The sequence below is a fragment of the Protopterus annectens genome, chromosome 11.part0 (assembly GCF_019279795.1).
Source record: "Protopterus annectens isolate FY-2018-M chromosome 11.part0, PAN1.0, whole genome shotgun sequence".
NCBI lineage: Eukaryota > Metazoa > Chordata > Ceratodontiformes > Protopteridae > Protopterus > Protopterus annectens.
Window position 1 is genome coordinate 976,154,408 of NC_056745.1, and position 25,578 is coordinate 976,179,985.

The 25,578-nt window shown below is 35.5% G+C and overlaps 1 protein-coding gene across 1 annotated transcript in view; it reads left to right on the forward strand.

Annotated features, from left to right (window-relative positions):
* Nucleotides 1-25,578, forward strand: part of SEMA3E (semaphorin 3E) — a 949,587-nt gene that overhangs the window by 848,237 nt on the left and 75,772 nt on the right. The window contains exons 10-11 of the mRNA XM_044088353.1: nt 8,004-8,148; nt 23,690-23,912. Coding sequence (XP_043944288.1) covers nt 8,004-8,148; nt 23,690-23,912 — 368 coding nt within the window. The remainder of the gene's footprint in view (nt 1-8,003; nt 8,149-23,689; nt 23,913-25,578) is intronic.

Consider the following 25,578-nt stretch of genomic DNA (forward strand, 5'->3'; position numbering starts at 1 on the left):
ACACTTAGTGATGTACGCTATTACTGCTTCCATGTAATCATCTATGTTTACCTGTTCATGTGATGTAAATGCCGCTTTGAAAATGCCCCAGCAGGTACTATCAAAATAGTCTTGGAGACATTCCAAAGCCCCCTCATGCCAAACCATGATCTGCTTAACCATGAGCTTTTCTGTAATCATAGCCAGTTTGTAGGCTGGTAGTAGCATGATGGTAAGATGGTCAGAGCTTCTTAAGTTAGGTTGTATTGCTCTGTAGGTATCTTTGATCATGGAATATGCCTTGTCCCAAATGTTTGCACCCCTTATAGGAAAATCTACAAATTGATAGCAGTGGTGTAGTACCTCTCTCAGATCCACTTGATTAAAATCACCAGCAACCATGTGTGCAAAATCTGAGTTTTTCCTCTGCAGCTCACAGAGTTATAAAGGTTGTTCAGGGCCTTAGTGATGTTTGCACTGAGTGGAATGTATACCACTGTTACATATATTCCATTTAGTTCTCTAGGCATATAGAAGGGTCTGCATTTTAAGGACAGGAACTCTAGATTACCAGAACAATGTAACTGAACAATCTCACAGTTGACACACCATCCTTCATTCACATAGATGCAGACTCCACCTCCCTTGGCCTTTCCACACAAAGCTTGACATCTGTCTGCACAAAAGAGTGTGTGACCTTCTAAGCTAACAGCACTGTCATTGATCTTGTTATGCAGCTACGTCTCAGTAATCATAAACCAATCATCAAGAACCAGTGATAACACCTCCAGGTGTTCAACTTAAAAGATTTTTACACTCATTTAAATTTATTCTGGCAAAGAGAATAAGGCAGTAACCATCTAGCCTGGCAGAAAGATAGTGAAATAGCTAATGAGCAGCAATATGCAGGGAAGCGGTATTTCAGAGATCTATGTGATGTGAACATGAAAAATAGTACAGTCTGCATCATGTGCAATTAATTGCATAATCACAGGTGAGTGAGTGTCAGCATGCTAATGAGAGCTATCATATATGCAAATGACAAAACCAAACATGGCAGCATGATTCAAAAGTGCATAACATTTGTGTCATGTGACATGCTGATCAACTTTTCTGTACATCAGTATTTGTTAGTGACCAGGTTTTTTACTTACGTTAGAATGCTACAAGTGGCATATACTTTAAGCAAAATCCAAATAAAGAGCCAGCAGACAATGACGAGCTGTGGAGATTTAATTTATTATTCAAAGCACAACATCCAAAACAAACCGGTTTCGGCTTGTCAGAAGTAACAATACAGTACTTTAAGCAGTCAGTATGTTTCTTTAGCCTGTCAGTATATGTTAGTGGCCACTTTGGAAGCTAGTGTGGACAATATTAGGGACTGTCACCCTCTTTGTCACAGAAGTGTCCATCAACAGCTGACATATAGTCACCTGTATGACTGTGACATACCTGACCACTACTTCATGGACTGAGATATCATACTGGAGTCTGGACAAGCTGGTTGACAGCTCCTACCTTTGTATGGGATCAAGATAGATGCACGGAATGTCTATTACAGAAGATACAAAGGTCTGTTTAGCATTACATTTTCTTGCTACATGGACATTTTAGCATCCAACTGAGACATGCTAGGAGTTTTATAGGCCTCAGCCTCTCAAACCCTACAACAGTTACTAGTTGTGATACTAATGCATTTGGTGGATCATATGTAGTCCCCCATATAGAGCAGATGAAAGACCCACCACTATTTGGGAATTCTATGGCATAGCCCATTTTCCTGATGTTTCAGGGCTATTGACTGTATAAACATTGCCATCAAGGGTCCAACTCCTCCATTTGCTATCCTATACATCATCCAAATGGGTTTCTACTGTGTTTCAACAGATAGCAGATGGTGTGCAATACACAGGGTATTATATGCAATATCTCTCTGCACCATCTAGGTAGTTGCAATGATTCCCACATTTGGCATATTTGTAAAATGTTTCAGTGTTACATGCAGGTAAACTTTTGACAGTTTCACTCAGTTGTCAGGTGCACTCACTGCCAGTCCTAGAGGACATGAAATTCCTGTATGTAGCAGACCAAGGACATTCATTGTACAATGCTGAGTAATGGAGCTGTGCAGTTGCAAAAACATAAGATGCAGATGCATAGAATCAGACCTTCTATATAAAAATACAGCCTTAGATAATTCTGGTAGCACAGCTGTGAGCAGTTTGTTTGCATACAGAAAAGCAATCCTGTGTGAAACCTCAGTAACAGTGTAATTTTTAGCTCAATCACATCTATGGAAGCCTGTTATAAAACACCTATACTTTCCAGCTACTGTGGTTTGCTAATAAAGAAGCTTCACAGTGATGTTTTTGCCCCCTTGTAATCTACCTGAAACAATGGATAAGCGCTTTTCTTGTGTCACTGCAGTCAGCTTGGTGAATATGGGGACCCAGAGACAATGTAGCAACTGCCTCATATATACAGACAACTGCTTAACTCTTGAACAATCAGAGTGTGATAGATGTAACTATACATTGTCTCTGGAGGCAGATTCTCTCATACAGCTTCTACATCTACCAATCAGATTATCCATAACACACAATACCATTTTCTACCTGCCACTCATACTATAGACCAAGCACAAAGATTAACATATGCTAGGACCCTAAAAAGTAATCTACCCATACTACAAAAGCATCCTAGATGCAGCAATAAGACCTGGATTCCTCAGCAACCTCATAAATACTCTACCAAAGCAGCACCTACCATGACACATACAGCTTCAATGCATAGAGTGTAAATTCATGAGCCCATGAACAAAAATCTACACAAGCAAATGTTTTACTTATATGTGACTCCATTATGTGAGTCCTGCAGATATTCTGCTCACCAGTCTAAGCAAGGAGAAGATCATGATCAGCTCCCTGTCAGGGGCCAGGATCCACCATATCACACACTCACTCGGGTGACTGAAACACAAGTACCAGTATGACTGTCTCATCATACATGTGGGTGTAAATGACCTGAGTTGTACCTGTCTGGGCAGTATGAAAAGAGCCATGATGGAGCTCTTGGACTATGTGTCCAAGGCAGGTATGAGTCTGGCATCGAGGAGTATTCTATCTTCTCCAAGGATAATGATACAATGTAAGCAGAAAACAATTGACTTTAATAATTGGCTAAGTTTTTGGTGTCACTTGAATGGGATACAATATTTATTAGCTTGGGAGGATATGGCTGACAGACTGCTCTATCTTGCCAAGCATGGTCTGCAGCTGTCTCCTTTAGGCCTTCAAATATTGGCCAAACCATTGTCCACCCCAGAGTAGCATTTTTATGTAATGCCAACCTGATAAACCTTCCAACATATCAAAACAAACCCAGGATAATCTGAAGGTGTTGTTGCTCATTGCTAAACAGCTCTCCTTGGAGAATGGAAACATCTGTGTAGGTATAGAGACAATGGTTTAAAGCTGCAGAGAGTACCCTGGCAGTGCAAGGCTACAATGCCTTCCACACATTTAGCCCAGTTTCAACATGGGAAAGGAAAAAAAGGTATAGATGTCTCACTCTTCATCAAAATAAGTCACATATCAAGACTGGTCAGGCAAGATGGCCCACTTGAAATACTCCACATTCATCTCAACATAAGCAGGGTCCCATATGATATCATTGTAAGCTATAGATCCCCCTCAGTGACCCAGAACACCCATACTATATACCACATACCTACATATACTGGAGTCACTCTGTATTTAACCCATCATGATAGTTCTGGGTGACTTCAACTACCCAAATGTAAACTAGGAAAGATAGACAACATCCAGTGTGCAGGACCATAGATTCTTAGATTTTTTCAACATAAGTGCCTTGGATCAGCACCAGATACACCCACTAGGGACAAAAACATCCTTGATCTCATCCTCACAAACACCGGCAAACTTTGCACTCACATGAGTGTTACATCCTCACTTGTCAGGTCAGATGATAAAGCTGCCTCCTTTGAAATCAAACTAAAACCTGCCATCTCATCTAACCATAGCATGTTTTGAATTTTTTTCAAAGCAAAACTCCTAGTACTGAGTGACATGCAGGCAAAAGTTCATGTCCCCTCAAAGTGATTCAACACCGTTACCAATCCGGAATTGTTCATAGAAACCATACAGCATCATGTAAATAACTGTATCGAAGCAGCTGTACTCACCCAGAATAAACACAGGACAAATTTAAAGAACAAACCATCCTTTGGAATCTCATTATCAACAAGTTATATAACAAAAGAACGAAATCCATGGCCAATACTATAATGTGTAATGCCCAGCAAGTCAACAAACCCTCATCAAACTTAATAAGTAACTCAGGATGGTAAAGATAGCCTCACAGGCAAAGGAAAACCATAAAGCCTTGTTCAGCTATGTATGCAACATTAAAGGTATCAGACAACAGTGTGCTGAACTAATTGTAAATGGAATAATTGATAAAGAGTTGGAGGATATAACAAACCTACTAGCTGACAAATTTAGCTTCAGTTTCACTCCACTGCTCTCCTGACTCCTTTCAAGATGTATGCTCAGCCATAATTCCCTTGGCTATCACTAGCAAATAAGTCCTCAATGTACTCTCCAAAGCCAAAGATAGTGCATCTACTGGCCCTAATAATATCCTGGGCTGCCTCCTGAATAGCATGAAACTTGCTACATCTGGCCCTTTAGGATCCATTTCCAAACTTAGCCTTGAAACTGACTTTGTGGCTAGTGAATTAGAGGAATATAACAGTTATCCCTCTGCACAAGGGCAGACCATCTACTAACCCAGGTAATAACAAACCTTTATGAAACAACACAAAGCTCTGTTCCACTATCTTTATTACACTTTAATGTCTCTGCAAAAATGCCTTCAAGAAGTGATACAAACTGAATAAAAATCCCTTATTATAAAAAGCCATGAATCAATCAATTATCCAATACAAAAGCTTACTTAATAAAACAATTCAATTAAGCTTTTCCAATTCAATTCCATATTAAGTCCTCCTGGATGCAAAGTATTGTATTTTAAAATGTATACTGCCTCTTTATATAGAAGCATATTTTTTTAATTGACCTATATCTCCCATTTTTACAAAAACTTTCTCTAAAATAGTTGTTTATAGTGAAGTATAATCTCCATCATGTTTTTCCATAAAATGCATAGCTACAGAACTTTAATTTTTTTTTCTTTTTTATATCTCTGATATGCTCCTGCGGCCTCACCAGGCATATGCAACAACTGAAATGCCTATGGAGGTTCCTTACAAAAAGAATACAAGGCGCAAACCACATGGAATATGCAGACCACCTCAAAGCCTTACTGAGAAGTGATCTGTGCCTGGTTTGTAAGTCATTGTCTGATCCAGTACTGAGCAACTTTCTGAATATCAACAAATAACCAAATTCAGAGCGCAGCTTGAGAAAAATAAACTGAGAACCAAATCATTCAAGGTTGTCCCAAGAAGGCACACACAGGAAAGAATTACAAAGAAATAAACAGCTAATCTCCAAATAGTGTACAAACTATTTATAAAATCCAGGCACAAATTGAAATGTTCTTAGTATAAAAAAACATTAATAAATGAAAACATTGAGCTCCTTTGCCACAGTGAGAGGGCTTCATCAGAACAGTATAGCATTTAAAACCATTGATTTAAATAGTTAATTAAACATTCCAATTGACCTAAAACAAGAAATCATATTACAGCTCAGTTTCAGTTCATTAAACACTACAAGGAATTTATGAAAAAGTCTTGATGTGTAAAACCTACTTATATAAAATAATAAATTAATAATACATGTTGGGTAAAACATCTTTGAATTTTCAAAAAAGTTTTTTTACAGTCTTGAGGCACAAATCTTCAAAACACTAATAGAAATAATTTCATTTAAACCTGGCAGTTTACTGGCTTCTAAGATCAATTACCATTTCAATTCTAAAAATTCAAGCATCTGCTCCCAGGATCCTCCTCTTAAATTAGGAAAAACATGTTCCAACACAAAAAAAACAAAAATGTTTTGTGTTCAGAGCAAACAAGCTTGTGTTTATATGGGCCATTTTGTCATTATCTGTTCTTATATCATATACATCCCTCATAAAGAACACTTAATGACATTAAGGCAATGCAAACATACTGGCATTCATAAGTGGCATTAAATTCAGGTTTGAATGGTCATCAGAAATTGACAAACTGTAATATTTGCAGAATAATCACTTTACAATAAAAATGTATTCAAATATTGTTTTCAGACATACAAATGTAAAATTATGAAAAAACTTAAGTATACAGTGTTTTAGTGACATAGTATATTTTTATAGGCTACGACATCAATCTTACATTACAATGTTTTCTTCCTTAAAACTGAAGTCACTGCTGCTGCTTTGCCTTTGAATTGAGGAGTACATCCTAAGAGTACTTTATAGATGATTATGTCACTACATTCCTAGACAACTGCATATAATTATATCAAGCTACTTTGAATATACAGGCTTTTATATACAGGAAGGAAATATACACAAAAGCAATCAGTTGTTCTGTAAAATTTTTCTGAAAGTGTTGATTACTGGTGTGGTTATTAGTGACTATGGCTGTGAGGATGCAGGAGTAGCAGAAACAGTGGACTCATAGCAATAGTCCTTTATTGTTTTCCTATTATGAATACAAATTACATATAGATTATATATCTCAGGATTGTCTTCCATTTCCTTACTGTTGATATGGAATTAATGATGTCATCCCACAGGATTTAAAGCTTTGTTTGCTTCCTTTTTTATGACCAGTGCTTTAACAGCTAAGAATAACATTTCTCCACCAGAAAATGCATTTGAAATGCAGAATGCCACCCACTTTAAAGGAAATGCAAACATTTCTTCATCTTTTAATAAAAAGTTTGAAAAATCATTTCACTTTAAGTTTGCATATTTTGCTGTTATGTTCCTCTGTGAGAGTAAAGAGATTCATGAGTATAGTCAACAGAACAGCAAAGAAGTGACCATACTGTAGACATTGTACAGGACTACGATGGTAAGGTAAGAGATGAGTCATACAGCAAAGCTCTGAATTTACTGACCACCTTGTGTAACTATCCTCAGCTACTGTTTGAGCTCTGAGCAGTAAATAAAAGGGTGAGATCATGGATAAAAGTCACATGGTAACAAGGTTTGATTTCTGTGACAGGACGAAGAGCTTGCAATCCAGGAGAATTTCAGAGTGCAGCCAATGATCCTTCCTTTTGAGAGGAGTCAGGTGAGGGGGGTTAGAGCATCTTGTGATGATGTACCTAAGCTGCTTCTCAGAGGAGATGCAGTAGGCACATCCCACTGGAAGAAGGCCCTGGAACAGACTTAATATACTCTGGAGGGGTTATATCTCACATATTGTTGGGGAATGCCTGGGGATCCCATAGAGGAGCTGCTGACTGCTGCCTGGAGGAAGGGTCTGTGATCTTCTCTATTCATCTTGCTACCACCGAAGCCTTCACCAAGGCAAGCAGTTCATAAAACAATCACAGTGATGATGGTGAGTAGTAAATGACACAATAAAATTACCGACTGGTAGTTATCATGACTATGTAACTACTGCTGTGACACATGTGAAAATAACCAAGTCACTGACATGATAATGTCTTCTTCTGTTTACTTACCAAATAACATTTGTGTTTTCAGGTTACAGGATTTATGTAGAAGACAACAAAATAGTCAGTTTGCTATCCGGATATTATTCAAAACATATTTTTCTTCTGATTGCCTAGCTAGAAAAAGTTTTACATAATAAAATGATTAAGAGTTTTGGCTACACCATTTCTGTATCCATTAACTGTTAATTTGCTCAACACAAACATTCAGACCAACACTGGCCTGAGACCTTGTGATGATTTATTAAAGCACAGAATTTGTTATCATGTCAACTTTTATATTGCTTATGAATTTTCTTTGTTCAGATACTTTCTTTTATTTGATTATAACCATTATTTTATGATTTTTGTTTTACCTAGTAATGTGTTCAAAGGCTATGCAATTTGTGTCTACAAAATGGCTCATATAAGAGAAGCATTTAATGGGCCATATGCACATAAGGAAGGACCAGAGTACCAGTGGGCAGCATATAATGGAAAAGTGCCTTTTCCAAGACCTGGTTCTGTAAGTGCAAAGTATTTTTATACAACAAAAGAATTTATCTGCTTTCTGATAATCTATCATTTAGAATGAATGCTTAGAACCCAGAATATGCACAATTTTCTTAACCTTGCATGCTAATATATTTATTCAAGTCTTAATGGGATTATGTAAAATAAAACTTCCTTTTCTCAGAACCATTTCATTAAATTAAGTGTTTTTTGCTCAGTGAAGGCATATGCATTATGAAGGAAATATGTAGCAAGCAGTGAAACTGATGTTGCCAACTTTTTTTGGTTGTATAGTTATAATTACACTTGTTTTCATAGCAAAAGGAAACCATTCGCCTAACTAGTCTGTCATTAAAGAGATGTTCTACCTCACATTTACTTATCACTTTCCTGATACCATACCCTGCCTGATCCTACATTATTTAAACTGTCTGTAAGTTTCATCTCAGTGTTCACTCTGGTAGCAAATTTGTTAATCATCAAACCTCTTTAAAGCACCTTTTCCTATTTACTGAATAGTTGGTTCCAGTAATAAGCAGCTCACCCTTCCTTGCCTTGTTTTCTGTTCTAGCCGACTGTCTCACTTTTCTCAGGCATAATCTCATGCATCTATATTGTGTACCTCCCCTTTTCTATTTTAATTTATGTTGCTAAATCCCTTTCTTGTAAGTACCTCTTTTCAGGCTTGAACCAGGATTACTGACTAATTAAGAGATGTACTAAGAGTTACTCATCAGGCAAAAGGAAGCTAAAATAATCAAATCTAGAACTGCAGGATGAAGCTTGTTAACAGCATCAATGTTCTGCACTGAACTGCATTATAGTAGATGCTGAGTCATGTCCCTATTCCCATTTTATAGTGCTTGACTTTCAGTCAACTCACCCTTCTGGTGGTGCCTGTCTGCGATCTGTTTTCAGCAATGTGTTGTCCACATAATTCCCCCACCACCCCACTTGGATCTTTAGATCTGCTTACATTACTCATGTTGTGTCCTGATGATACTCCACAAAAGCAGTAGGAATATTTTAAGTTTCTGTTGTTTATCACACAGAATACTTCCCAGTATGCTTCCTGCTGTTGCCAAAGCCATCTAAAATTTCTCCTTGTAGCCCAGTGGTGATTCATACCCAGGTCTTCAATTGCACCAGATGATACTTCATAAAAGGGTTGCTGTAGTCCAAGCACAGTGCCTTGAGCTTCAGCTGCCATATTTCTGCCAATCTGACAGCCTCTCAACATCTTTACTTACACCCATCTACCACAGTATACTGTGGCACCTGACTTTGTGTCATCTGCAGATAAGATGATCCCATATTTGTTTAAATGAACTAGATCTGAAATGAACACAACGGACAGCAATGGACCCAGGAGCAACCCCTGTGGTAGTCTTCTTATCACTTCTTGATTTCCTGACTATGCTGCTCTCACCCTTTATGTCATACTTCCTCCAAACAGTTTCAGTCCTTCCCAACCAAAGGCAGTTTCCCTATCATTAGCTCTCAGGGACTCAGTCAAACACCTTAATGAAGCCCAGAGAGACTAATGTTTCAAAGTTTTAAGTTTTTTTTTTTTTCAACCTGGTTCTCTGCTAATGCCAGGAGATATTTTAATACCTATGTAAATGCCAAGAGCTTTTTAAAATTCTAACAAAATTTTAGAGCTAATGAAATAAACTAAGTTCATTACAGTTGTTGGCATCATGAACAGGAAATGGTAAAATCCTTTTAAAGGAAAACTGTATCTTCTCCTACAGTTTAACTTAACTCGTAGGTTGTTTTTATCCCTACAATGTGATACCATTACTGTGTAGGTACCTGAAACTTGCTTGTACATTATACAACTTTCATTTACTCACTTTGGTATCAATGGAAGGGAAAGACCACTCATCTCACTTTTTGTAAGCTTAACTTCTCATACGAGTTGCAGAGGAATTTCTCTACACTTGCATGACATACCAAAGACACAGAGAAATCTGTAGTCAGGAGCTCAGACTACTGTAAACAAGACAGAGGTGTGAAACTGTTTTCCATTGTCTTTATTGCAGAGAGAAAGAGAACTTGCAGTGATTCACAACTGATTCTAATATAGCCATGCCTTTCATAACAAAACAGAGCAATTAAAACAGTCAATGATTCAAAATCAGTTGTCACCCTCTTTTGAGAAATTTACATAAGCAACATGATCAACATCACAGTAATGGTAAACTTTAAATGTTTGTTGTGTATACTATTTTATATTTTAAGATTCTATGTTCGACTCCTGGCTGGCTCGCCATTGAAAAAATATTTGGATCTGCTTACTGCTTCTTACTGCTTGCTCTTGCTGTGGGATTTGCTGGCTGGATTGTGCTAAAATTCAAAGTCTAGTTATATTTGTATTCACAGTCTGTCGCATACAGAAACTTGCAGAATATACACTGATGAGAGAATATACTTTGCAGCATCAACTTTAGAGAGCAGTAACCAATAACTTTTTATAATAAATCAAATGGACCAACGTTGCAGCTTAAAAGTACTGTTCCAACTTTACTTCTCATATAGTACAGATGATGTGAGAGATATACGATTTACCTAAGGACTTGTGTCCCTACCATACCTCTAACATAACTAGATTTAATACAGACTTTATATATATTTTAGTTAAACACACACCCTCTTGGTTTTGGAAAGATACTGGCTTGATGACGCAAATGCTAACACATCTGTTCTTGTGCAAATGCTGATAAGTAAACTGTCTTCAAGGAAACGCCTTGTGGATTAGAAAAACATATTCTTAAACTTTCTTAGAAAAACATGTCCTGTTGTCCAGTGAAAACAGATTACATTCTTGTTATGTCTGTAAGAAGTCAGTTTTCTTGATGTGTGTGTAATACACTCATAAGCAAGTTCCTTATTTTATTAAGCCACAGTCATTTAGTATGGTTGCTGATCACATATTACTAAACTCTGTTTCTGCATTTAAGCAAGCTTTTTCTTTCAGCATATTTACAACAGAATTAATTCCAACCTTAAATTCATAATATCTAACAGAATGTAGTATTAAAAATATCTGTGACATTTAGTGAGAAATCAGAAAATATTTTTTCTTGTAATTCTTGTAAAGTATCAGCACATTTACCACAATGTAGGGGGAGGGGCTGTTAATTCAAATTGGACTACAAAAAGATACTTTGAACAAAGGCCTGCAATTTAGCAACTGTTTTGGTTGCAGTTGTGTAATTCCTTAGTATACTGTAAAACAAGCCCGGAGACACACACAAATAAGGGCCACTCAAGAATTTAAAGAACCAGTGCTGTTGCAGACAATCTATAAAATGACAGTGATGGACAATAATCCCATTATATGTCAATAGAATGGGAATACACCACTATTTCCTTATATCTAGCATGACTCATATAAAATGGACTTGAAATGGATTATGGGAAAGAAGGCTTGAAGAAAAATAAATCACATTGATATGTCAAGCCCCATTGACAGCCATGTTGCAGAAAACATATTAAAATGTATTAGAAGTAGTTAGAGTGATTTTGAGATATTAAAACAACTCAGAAATCAGAGACAGATTGAAAAAAATAGATTTTTTTAGTTCTAAGGTGGAGTTTTCTTTTAATTACTGTAACAGACTGATAAAACCAACAGGTGACCTCTGTGGAGTACAGAGTTTTAGTTGATAAAATGTTAAGACTATTGGACCATGACAGCTTGAAAAACATTACAAACTCCAATTTTAAATTAATATTTAAGAGAATACAGTGACAATGCCTACAGTTTCTCTTCCTAAGTATATCTCCTGTAATTTATGAGCAAAACATTTGTATCCTTTCAGGTTTCTCTGGATGTGTGTCTGTATAATAGCAGAAGACAGCATTACATTATAGTTCTGGTCCTACCACTAAAGGGTATTGTGGAGTCAGATTAATGCTACTCTAATAGGAATTGTCTTAAAAGGAAAAGATGTGGAACTGCAAAGGCTTTTTTAACCAGAAATGCTAAATGAGTCTACACTATTTCATAGGTTTCACAGGTTTTACTACTGGTACTAACATGAAGGCTATATACAAATCAAGACTCAAACCATTCCAGGTGATCAACTTTATTATTTGCCTGTGTATCTGAATTTTCTGAAGCTAGAAACAGTTTCAGATTTCCATATATAAAGGGGAGGCATGTGCCAAATACATGGTATATGATTATTCACAAAGTATCTTCTTAATTCTGTATTGTACCTTCCAACACAGTAATTCATAATATAATGCCTATATGACTTAGCATTATAGCGGTGCTTAAGATTTAATATTTCCTTTAGTCCTTCATTTTGTATAGTTTTGAAGCTTATATTGCTATATCCCTAAAGTAATGGCTGTGTAAACAGTATAAATCAAGTTGATTACGTCTAGCCTCATGTAATAAATATGATACAAATGTAGTTCTCTTTGGACTTCCAAAATAACTGCACACTGATCAACAGCTTAATTTCAGATCTCCAAGTATGAAAAAAAAAGAAACATAGAGATAAGGTCTAGTAATTCTACCAGCTTCAGTAAATTTTAGTTACTGGCTAGTGAGTACACTGCCTGAATGCCAGCAAATAAGAAATTTAGAAAACGTGAAAAAAAAATCACCTACAAAAGGTGAAGAGAAAACACTGAGTAGGAAGAATCTTGTAGCTGTCAGGAAAAAGATGATCAAGCTCTAGCTTTGGTAAAAGAGATGCCATCCAGTAATTTAGAGAAAAAATAAATCAAATGGATTCAAAGTTCATTAAAATAAATGAAGCATCAGTGATGTATATCACCTCAAATAACAAAAGGCTGCAAAAAAATGGAAGAAGCTTTAAGCAGATATTCAGATGAAATTATAAAACTGTAAAACTCAGATGTCAAAGTGAAGCAAAATCTGGATGAGTTTGAGACTTCTGAAGAAGAGCTGTTTCAAAAAAAATGGTAGTTAGATGACAGAGAATGCAGAGCAAACATAAGATCTACTGCTATAGCAGAGAGAATTTGGAAGGAATAGACTGTATTAATTGTATGAAAGCACAAATAAGCAACTGAACTGCTGTACCACAGCAGGATTTGTTAATTGAAAAGGCATAATGAGTGTATGCAACAAATCTGGCCATAAGAAAGCAGCCAAGACCCGTTTTAGTAAAGATGCAATCATACCATCAGAAAGAGTAGATCCTGGCAAAACTGTGGCAGAAAAGCAATGTATTAAAAACTGAAAACAGAGTGTTTGTGGAAAATGATTATTCATTGTACACCAGGAAGAAGAGAAGCATATTTATCCCAGCAAAAAGGGAATGCCATGAGACAGGTGTAAGATTCAAGCTGCTGTTACCAAATATCTTAAGAATATTTTTCCTGGTAGCTCTACGATATTGTTGATGCAAAATAGGCTAAATAGGAAATACAAAAGTTTGTCCAACAAAAAATGAGCCATCAAACAAGAAGGGGACTCTGTTTCTCATACTTCTGCTAATAAAGCTCTTAAGAAGACTTTGATAATGATACTTTTTTCCCAATATTCCAAAGGAAAATACTTTAGAGACAGAAAAAAATCATAAGAGCTGACTAGAAGAATTTGGTGTACCTTGGACTTGAACCAGAGTGTGGTTTGGGGAGATGGAGATGAACAGAAAGAAGACCAGCAACACTGAAATTAGTAAATAAATTTGAAATTATAAAGCATCGGTCACATTTGTTAAATACAGCTTTACAAGAAAAAGTAGCTGAGAAAGAGTGGAGTTTTGCTGTCTTTGTTAAACTTGTGGGCAGGCTGAAAACAAATCCCACTCCATGTCATTAATATTTTAATGTATATTAAAAAAGAAAAAAAGTAACTAAGTAAAACAGTTTTTGTTCTTAACAGTGTTTCTTATAAAACAACTCATGACATGAATTGCATGTTATATAGTAAAGCAGATTTGTGTAGTATGTAGTTGGGGGTGTATAAAATGAAGAGGTGAGGGTTTGTCTTTTCAATCATTGTTGCATGTGATAAAGATACTAAAGTAAATAAGTATTTTTAACTTTATGAAATGTAGGCATTATAATGTAAAAAAGAAAAGAAAAGCTGGACAAAAGCATGTTTAAGTTAATATGCTGTAATCTTGGGCTATTGGGTGGAGGCGGGGTATAAAAATACACTAATTATAATATGTGTAGAAGTGAGATGTTTTCCCTTAGTTTTGCATATGGCTTAGCTTAATAAAAAAACAGTTTTTTTGTGTAAGCATGTGGGTTTGAAAAATAAGAAAACATTGCGAATGCAATGAGATACTTTGTTTTAGCAAAAAAATGTTCAGTGCGAGTTCAGAAAGTCAGCAGGTGAGGACAGCTGTACATTATGTTATTATGTTTCCATGGAGCCAACCTGACTGCAGGTGCAGACAATAAATCATGGGAGGTCTTGACATTGTTTGCTGAGGGAAATGTAAAATGAAAAGGTACAAGGCCAAGCAAGTATATAATAAAGACTGAAATTATGTCAGTGCATTTTTTAAGTCTAAAAGTTAATGTTTTCTGAAAGGGGAAGAGAGTTAAGAAAAGAACAGGCAGCAATTAGTGTATGTAGGAGCACAGGCTGTAACTTGGGTTTAAGCATAGATAACCTTAATTTTAGTTTAGGTTAGGCAATGCGTGTATTTGTTCTTATCAGGAAGGTTAAACTTCATTATTTGAAGATGTATACAATTTTCTGTATTTATTTTAAGTTAATAATTTATGGGGGGTTTCAAGGGGTGTGTTTGGCTTTTTTGTTTGAGAGTTTGTATTAAAACAAAAAGTCTTGAAAATGTGATATAGGTCCAAAAGGGATGACATGAAACAGCTGTATAAAACATCAAAGTGTCAAACATTAGAGAGTGCGTGTAACAAAAAGTTAGAAATAGACATTTTAAAAAGTTGTCATGTATAATAGGCAGAAATAACTTCTTATCATAATCGCTATGCTATCCATATTATTTTGGAATGTAAATCGCATTACAGGTACAGACAAAAATGTAAGCATTATTTTAAGAAATGCAGAGTTTAAATAGCACTGCTGCAGTTGACACACATGGAAAAAAATGAGCATGCCAATTTGATGAAAAAAGGATTTCAGGATGGATATTCAGCAGAATATCAATGACAAAGGAAAAGAGGAGTACTTAAATAATTGCTAGAGAAGCTCCAATAGTGATAGACGATATATTAATGGTAGATCTGTGGTAGGAAGAGACTACTGGCAAACAAGGATTATAGTGGTATGTATTTATACTTCTATTCCACCTAAAACTGGTATTGTGGAGCTTAAAAAAAACTGTAGAGAAATAATTAGCTTTCAGCGTGGAATATTACTTATAGGTGGTGCTGGAACTTGATTTGCAACAGTGAGGATGTATCTTTTTGGACTTGAAAGGGGAAATATAACAAAAAAGGGTAGATTTCTTAAGAAATTTATGGAAATATTTTGTATGGAAGATGTCAATTTAGTATAAGAAACACAGACAGAATTTAAATATTACTGTCCAGGATACAATAACTGGCTAGATGGACTACACAGAAATTATATTTCACAGGAACTTGTGCATTTAATTGAAAGCTTTGTTATACATCCAAAAACTATTTCAGATCATGCACCAATAAAAACTAAGTCTATAATAGCTAAAAGAATGGCAAATGTATTCCCAAAATTAATAGATATGGAGCAATGTGGTTTTGCAGAGGGGAGACAAACACTTGACCATATTAATAGAGCAATAATGATACAGAGGGAAGCAGAATATAAGAAAATACCGCTGTTGTTGATGGAAATTGAAGCAGAGAAAGCATTTAACAGAGTAAGCTGGGATTTTAGGAGTAGGGCAATGAAAGCATTAGCATTTCCTGGTACAGTAAAAGGATTAATTAGGACGATATATGAAAGAACTGGAATCCATAAAATTTTATGATGTTTAATAATTTCTTAGAAAAATTACAAGTAATTGAAAAAGCCATTCAGTTAATATTAGGGTTGTTATTAATCCACTTCAAGATTACAAGAGTCTCATACAAGAAACCTATAAATACTTTTTGATTTAATGATTGAATATTTTGACTGCAAACTTATATTAAATGAATACAGTGTTTTGAACCATGTATGTGGAAATATTTTGAGGCAATTATTGCTAAACAGAAATTATAAAGTTTATAGATTTATGTACAAGACTCATACTACAACCATCCTTAAATGTCTCTTGAATGTACTCACATTTTTGCATACCCTAGGGAGTTTATACCTTGTGTATTCTAGGTTCCACAATTACAGCAACTTTATTTTGATTCTCAGCTAGCATAAGTTTAAGTTCATTGTGTTTGTTTCCTATGCTTTGTGTATTGCAAAAACAAATTAAATCTGTTAATTCTAACCTTATTTGTTGTGGAAGTCTAAAAAAGCTATAACATACTCAGTTATTCTACTGCTGAAATAACTTGCACCATACTAACTTGTGAGTAATTTTTCACTTAAAATATCAGAGATATTTTAAGTTAGATGTAATCCTCCCAGTGGGTCAAAGTTTTCAGGTTGTACACGGTACACAGTTGTCTAAGTCATGTTTTAAAAATATGTGCCTTAGTATACAACTAATCATTTCATCTCACTAAAAGCAATTAGGATCTTCTCAGTTTAAGTTATTGTAGTATGGACAGTTCTGCTCTTTTCATATAATTTAATGACATATTAGGTAAGGCATTGGTCCCCGGACGAACAACTTTATGTCTACACTTAGTTCTCTTCTTCAAAATATTTTCCAAAATACATGGAGTTTTTCTTAACCTCAAACCAGGTAATGAAGAGACTGTGTTTTTTTTAAGTATTTGTTAATATTATTTTATTTTCTAATATGCAGTTTTAACATGGAGTCACCTGTTATTGTATCTCATTCCCAGCTGTGGAATTATCTGTTTTCAGCCCTTTGTTGGTAGAAATGTCCAAGTGTGAGTTAGCTGAGCAGCAATGGACATTTCCATCCTGGATATGTTCAAAATCACCAGACTCATGTAATATTTTGAGCATTTACTTCTTTGTTGCTATAATTTCAAGGCTGCAATTATCCAAGTTAAAACTCCTGCCATGCTTTTTATGTAATGAAGTAATGTTAGGACTCTTTACAGAGAAGCCTAGTCTTATTATTATTAATTTCCAACTAGTCCCTCCTCTTCAACATATAAGATGGATTAAAATTCTCTGTTACACTGGCAGATAGGAGAGCGTTTATTAATTTCAGACAATTTGCTAGGTATATCCTTATGAACAGATTCTTTAATGTCTGTTACCAAAGCTCCTATACTGACAGTGGTGTTTTTCCAGCATCTGATACACTGTCCTGCTGTACAGACCCCAAGGTTTTAGCATTATTAGTATCACACAGTTAAACTGTTGGAGAATAATGGGGTCACAACATTTGATCCCATAGACTGTGTATGGTCTTCTTTTCCTTCATCTTAGTTAAATATCTATCCTTTTTTACCAGTGACTTGTTTATTGGGAATTAGCTTATGGTTACTTATAATTTTCTTTTTCCTAACTTTTTTTACCCCCCCCAGTTACTAAACTTGCTTCTGTTCCTTTAAGTTATCACCATCTGTTTATTATTTTACATACGACTGCAGTTCCTTCTCCCATGAAGAAAACGTTTCTGTAATTGAGTGCAGTGAGTTTTCGTTATGGCACATACAGTTAGTAGTCCCGTTATCATTTTCTCACACAGCTCACTGAGTAACTCTGACAGTTTATAACAGTTAAGGTACTAAGTAGAGGGGCCTGGACCATGATTCTTAATTTAATGACTGCAGGAAATGCACTCAATTAGAAATGTATTATTTAACAAGTCTTCCAGTTCATAACCACTTAGCGTATCCTTACTTATATGGCCAAATTTTTTCAAAATCAAATGAGCAATAATCTTTATACACCCTGGTACAAACAATGCCATAAAGTAATAAACAAAAGCTGATTGCCATAGTACTCACATATTAGTAATGCTGTGAAACTCACAGAGTATTCCGTACTCAGACACCTTTATTACTGATTATGATATTAATAAAACTATAGCTATATCAGTGGACAGTAAAAACCACTTGTACCATTAATATAGTTCAAAAGAAAATACAGAATACTGATTTAGTCATACATATCTTATCAGTGTTTCATATCCACCAAGTATAACTATGTACTTACATTAGCACTGATTACAAATACGCAATCAATATAAAGTCAAACGTAGGAAAATAGTTAAAGAGAGAGTGCTCTTTTAAATGCATTGACCTAATGGGTTTTGAATGCCAACAACTGAAACATGTCCAGTACTCTCCAATTCTCTAGTCACTCTTGATATAAATAACTATGAACAACCAGTAAGTTATAATTCAGTAAAATGCCCCTTGTATCCTTGCAAGCTCTCTAAGAAATTAAATAATGCAAAGGACATACAAGTGTAATTATACTTTCCTGAACTATATGAATTTTAAAATTTATTCAGATAACAACTTGCATGAAGTAAACTATTATGCTTTACCAGTGTTGTAATGGTAAAGGCTTACATTTATGCAAGTGTGGTTTATACACTCTTGTAACCATACAACAAAGCTGTATCAAATATGTTAATATTTAAAAACAATTTAATACTTAAGATATTAAATCAGCATAGTTTAACAAATGCATTGTTGATGACACTGGTATGTGAATAGACTTCTGTTGCCCACTTTTCAGTTAGTAATTAATATGACAGGATATATAGAAGTTAGAGTTTTATGATACCTTGTTTCACAACACAGTGATTCAGAGACTAGAAATAAATCTTTTGCCCAAAGATTAAGTAAACATGCTGGTTTTGCCAGTCTACTCATCTCCTGCTATCATGCAAAGATGTGTAAAGTGTGGCTTTGCTTCTTTGAGCTGATGGGAAGAGCTCCTAAATAAAAATAAGTTCAAATCCCCCCCCCCCCCACTCCAAATCTTTATAAGGATAGGAGGTTAGTCAACAAGAAAAAATAACATAAAACAGATAAGGCAGTCCAAATTCAAGAAGACTAACATGTCCACTCAAGGAGACAGACTTAAAACAGAGCAACAAACTGCAGATTGGCTAGTGCAGTTGTCCTTCACTAGACCACCAGGAACTGCTGAAAAGGACTTCTCATTATCCTTAAAAATATAAGGAAGAGTTCCTACATAAAAAAGTACAAATTGTTGCTCCCAGCCCAGATAATGGAACGAAATTAGAAAACAAAGAAAAATATAATAAAAGAGCTGGAGTAGTTTAAATTCAAGAAGAATAACATGTCCACTGAACAAGGTGGACACAAAACAGTGCAACGCATTATTAGCAGGCTAATACACTTACCCTTAATTAGACCATGGTCCTTATAAGGCTGTGAGGTTAGGCAACAAAGAAAAAATAAAACAGCTAATTCATGGCCTATTTTTAGGAGAAGCATAGGGTTGTAATAATACTAATAGGGAAAATTTAAACAAAGTGACTATCTTATTCTTTTCAATAAGTATAACCGGTTCTTTTCATCCACCTGTGGTACCACTCACTCAGGCAGATGGGGCCTCAGCTTGCCATGTCATCTAAAGAACAGCACAGTCATGAAGGCCCTTCAAAACTGTCAGTAACGGTCTAATCTTAAAAAACCTGCCACTTTTTTTAGAAGCATGTTCATGGTTCTCACCCATTTATTTATTTATTATTTGTTGACTGGATTAGTCCTACCATGCCAGTAGCCTCTTTTCATGAGAGACCCAAGGTGGTATTCCTGCTACTAGGGGAAATTTGGCCAGGGCATCAAAGAAATTCCCCTCCTAATTTTGATAGGTGCTGTATAATCTTTTACATCCTCCTGAACTGCCACCAACTCAAGTAGATGGGGTCTCACTTTAACCTTTCATTCAAAGGATGGCAGACTCAAAAGAGTAGTACACACCTTTTGCTGTTCCATGTGTCAGCAATCAGTCTACATGGTGTGAGAATAGAACCTGCAACCTACTGCACTAAAGGTGAATGTGCTATCTGTTGTGCCAGTGACACTGCAACTATTCAAACAGATCATTTTCTGTTGCTGCAGCAAGACTTCAAACTCAAGGGGTTACAAGCTAAAGACTGAGGTACTGCAGGGCTCTCTTCATGGTTCCCTTATCTTCTTCCTCTTTATTAATGACCTGCCTTGAAACCTCCCAGATGTCAACTCTCACTCTGTTATATACAGATGATATAGTAATCACTAGGCCAGGTAAAAATTCACTTCAAAGTGACCTAGCAGCCCTACGGAATTTCCCACATAACAGCAAACTATGACTAAATGCTCAGAAAACAGCAGACATGTTGTTTGGGATACCTCAAAGATACACCAAATCCACTGGATACACCACACGGAGATGCCGACTGTTGTAACAAAACTTCTTTAATGGATACAGGAACACACAAGCGCTTTCACGTAGCTGTACTACGCTTCTTCAGGTGTAATAAAATAAGAGATTGAGCAGCCATTTATACAGAAAATCTTGGCGCTCAAACTCAACTAATTAAAGCACTAATTGAATAATTATAACATTCATCATATACTGTTTAGAACAAAGTCATTAAAAGATTCAAATGAACAATAAAACAGTAAAAACATTTAAAAATGTTTAAAAATATTAAAAACACGCAAATAAACACAGTTAGTATGAAGCGCACTCATTGCGCCTTAAATAAACTGTACTATTATAAAAATATCACATGCTGTGCTGTAGCACTGACGATTACGCCAGTTAGCAAACCAAAATTGCTGCAGGACAACGCACAAAATACCGGTGATCAATGTATTCACTCCAAGCACAACCAAGACACTTATAAAACAGAAATATATAATATATAATGATGTAGCTGTTAGAATTAAAACGTATGTACTAACACTAGAAGTAGGGTCAGTATCATCATGGGCTCAATGACAAAACATAAACAGTTAGGAGACAGCAGATATACCAAGTGCCAGATATAAATGGTGAGGTATTATAAAAGCAAATAAATTTGCCAGAATCCAAAATCAGACAGAGTGTCCATAACAGTAACCGTTCTCACAAAGAACGGCAATGTATTATAACCATTCAAGTATATAAATCATAGCGATCAGTGGCAACAAGTCAACGCTACCATCTCTAATATATAACATCAAAAGGTGAGCGTCAAGGGATAAATGCCAGTCTATGCTAAGACTGCAAAATAACCTAAACTGACGTATTAACTTTACCTTCGGTATGGTAAAAATAGAAGCCATCGGTGATGGTTGTAGTCAAATCATGTTCGCTATTGTAATCCATCCAAACAAGCTCATATAATCACAATCAGCACGCCGAGAACTAGTCCGACAATAAAAGGCAACCTACTAGCAACAGCAGCTGGTCAACGGCAAGTTCACCTTTGAAAGCTAAACTTATCTATCAAATAGCAAACCTAGGAAGAGCTGTCTATAAGTACTGGCTCAAAGGACCAACTGTTAGTAACATGCAAGCAAGAAAACTAACGCTAGTAACAACTAACAACCAGAGGTCTAAATAGCAATAGTAAAATTAAAATTCAATACTTCTACAATGAAGATATGAAATGTACCTGCAGAAATGCCTACAGATAATAATAAACCCAAAAAAAAATTCTTGAGCAATCAAAGTAAATATAATGATGAAAATAAATAATAAAGAAGTAATAAAAAACAAGATGGGTATGGCAAATGTAGCATGGCAAAGTAAAACCAACCATTAAATACTCGAAGAGTATATACGCAAAAATCTATGATGACCTGTGGGTTGGTGACAACCTTGATCTTACCGATAAAGTCATTATGCCAAAAAACTCATATATAAGGCAACAGTATATCTTAAAGACAATCCTAAAAGATGTAAATTCAGAGGACATCATAAAAATGTAGCTGTATAATTATCTTAACAAAAATAAAAGCTGCATCATACCAAAAAATATGTGTGTGGTAGGAGCAGCATAAATGTCAAGTATCTTTCTAGTCAAGCCACATAGGGCCATGATAATAGATGCATTCTTAATAACCAACAAGACAGTTTTAAGATCGCATGAAATCCTTCAACCACCTATATAAGAGCAAGGTAGATAAAAAGATGCTAAGTATGGTTCAGATAGCCTTATCTATTGGGAATGGAACTGGAGAGCATATAAAGGTGTCAAGGGGTATTAAGCAATATGAAAGGGACTGGGTCAAGTGCTAAACATCTGGAACAACATGTTCATATTTTTCACTTCCTCAAAGTTCATTAGTTAAGATGCATTAGTCTGCCACCCATATATAGAAAGAGAGAGACAGTGAGAGAGCTATTAAAATAGTCTAAACACACAGAAGTTGACCTAACTAATGGTGGCAAAATGTAATCGGAAAATAAACCTAGACAGTGAACTGATCATGCCCAGAGGCATAACCACAGAGGATGCAACATCATTTAAACTTTGTATGTAGAAACCCAGTTGTTAAGGTCTTCACCTCCAATGTACAAGGTACAAGGTTCGATCCTGACCTCCGACTAATGCCTGTTTGGAGTTTGCATGGTCTCTCTGTGTCTTCGTGGGGTTTCTCCCATGTTCAAAAAACATGCTGAGTGTTTCCATCTCAAACTCACCAATGAATGGAGCTGTGGGCAGCAGCACAGACTCTACATGGTGCCCAATGGGGGGGAAGAGTTGTAAAAAAAAAAAAAAAAAGACCAACCGTTTTGGGCATCTATTGTGGTGCGCAGTATCCTCAAGATAGGAGAACACAGATCACAAACTGTGCACCGTGGCAGGGCTAGCCACTCGACGGTGTAAAATATGGCTCTAGGTGATTCGGTCATTTGGCAGAGTTGGCGACAGTTAATACGATACCCCGACCCCATGTAAATGGGAAAAAGGGGATGATGATTTTATATATATATATATATATATATATATATATATATATCTCCAAGATAGCATAATACCAGGGAAAGAGCATATTCACCAACCTCAATAATATAGCAGTCTCACTCAAATGACCATTGACTTTGTCAGCCAACTTCTGTCAATAAAACAGATGTTGATTTTAACCATACTTTACTATCTTCATGGATCCATTATATATATATATATATATATATATATATATATATATTTTTTTGCACACATGCGCGCACACACACACACACACACACACACACACACACACACACACATATAGAGATAGAAGGATATGCAGATACACAAATGTAAAGGTTTTGTGTTTTCAACTAACTTCCAGTTTTCTTGTCATGCAAGATATTTTCATTGATTTATTCATTTTTGTGGACTGCAGCAAGTTTCTACAATATCGTTAGGATAGATAAACTGAGTTGGTAATTTTGTTTATAACAAAGCTGCTATTCTACTCTTACAATATCCGATCATGCTTCATTGTGGAAGGGTTACATGTTATGTTATTATATTTATTCTAGTATTTGAGATACTGCACCATGTACCCTGATCACATTTGCTGGATTGACCATAAATAACCATTGATAATTTATTTTATAGTGTGCAAGCAAGATTAATGGATGGCAGTATGTCAGCAGTAAAGAATACCCTGATGAAGTCCTGCATTTTGCAAGATATCATCCTCTTATGTACAGATCTATTTATCCTTTCCATATGAAGCCAGTCCTTTTAAGAACTGATGGAAAATATAGCCTGCGTCAGTTAGCAGTGGATCGAGTAGAAGCTGAAGATGGACAGTATGATGTGCTCTTCATTGGAACAGGTAAAAATGTAATACCTTCAGCTTATAGTACAAAGAGCCAGCATCAGTATAAATCAACAAAGTATTCATTCAGTAAAGTACTCTGTGTAGGAGGTTTATGCAAACACATAAACTGACTTTGTATAAAATGATTCAGTTGTTTTCTGTCTGTAAAACCAAAGGTTGCCATAAATAGTCTTTAAAAATTCAGAATCACTGTAAATAGGGGAATCGGGTGGTTGTGAATCTTCCTTAGATTCTAAGATAAATTGCTTTACTTATCTTTGATTAATAAATGCATTCTGCAAGATGTTAATATATGCCATCATCTGACAATCATATGTATAGCAATCACTGGACATTTATTTGGTTTGGAAACTAGCCACTCCATGCATTAACAGCGAATATGGTTTGGCATGTATATTTTGCATTTTTTACAATTTAATTAAATGCAACAGTATGAGACATTTCAGTTTATTTTCATGGATAAGAAATTATTCTTTTTTGATATTATTATTAGTATTATTATTATTATTTATTGTTTTGCTGCATAGCCATATGTTTAAGAAGATGTGGCATAGCTAATGATTTCTCCTGTTTAACAAATACTCAAACATCATAATGGCTAATGCTTCCAACACCTGAAATGACATGACTTTATAAACTATCATATCATAATGAAACGATGAAATCCAAGATGTTTGCATTACTTCATACTCAAAGTTAGCAGAATTAATTTTTCAATCAATTCCAGACTAACCAGCACTTCCAAATTTAAGCTAAAGTCGGAGCAACATAAATAATCTAATAACTTTAACCTGTATAAAGTAAAGTTTGCATATTCATGCTGCAGTGAAATTAGAAGTAATAGAAAAAAAGCAACCTGGCTTCGATCTTGGCAGTTTAAATTCCACATTTTTTTTTTCAAATTACAGGAGTGACAAAATATTTTATTTTTATCAAACTGCAACATTTTTGTAAGTTTGGCCCAATTATTTTGTGCTAGATGTTTAATTCCTTTACCTGCTTTATTTTCAAGACAGAACTTACAATGTGAACCATTTATTTGATAAAGCTGTAGCTATAAACATCTTGGGTTTTGACCATTTCATTATTACAGAAGCTTGTAGATTAATAACAGTAGATGTTTAATGGCTCAGTGGACACTGATGTTTAACCAGTAATGCGAGTCATGAACTAGGTTAAGCACTTTCATGGCAGTCTAATGCTTAATAGCTCTCTTTAGATTAATTAATACTAATTTCCAGAAGACCAAATGTCAGCTAGGAGAAATTTTGTTTGACTGAACATTAACACATTTTTAACATATCATGAACTGCACTGTATAAGAAATACTGAATACTACATGACTTACTTTTTTTTATGTAGTCGTTAGTTGTGGAATGCATCACATCCGTAATCATACTGCTGTAGAAAACAGGAAGAGTATTCAGTCAAGGCTGCACAGATGACATTAGGCCTTTCAGCCTCGAAGGTTAAATCATTTGAAAATGATATCACAGGAAAAAGTAAACATGAACTGACATATATTTCTAATTTAGCACTGACTGCTGCATAAACAGCAAAATATGGCCAGTTGAAAGCAACATTTAACTATTGGCTAACCATCACACAGTAATGATTCATTGACTGTAGGCCATTCCTTCAACAGTAGGTACACAAATGC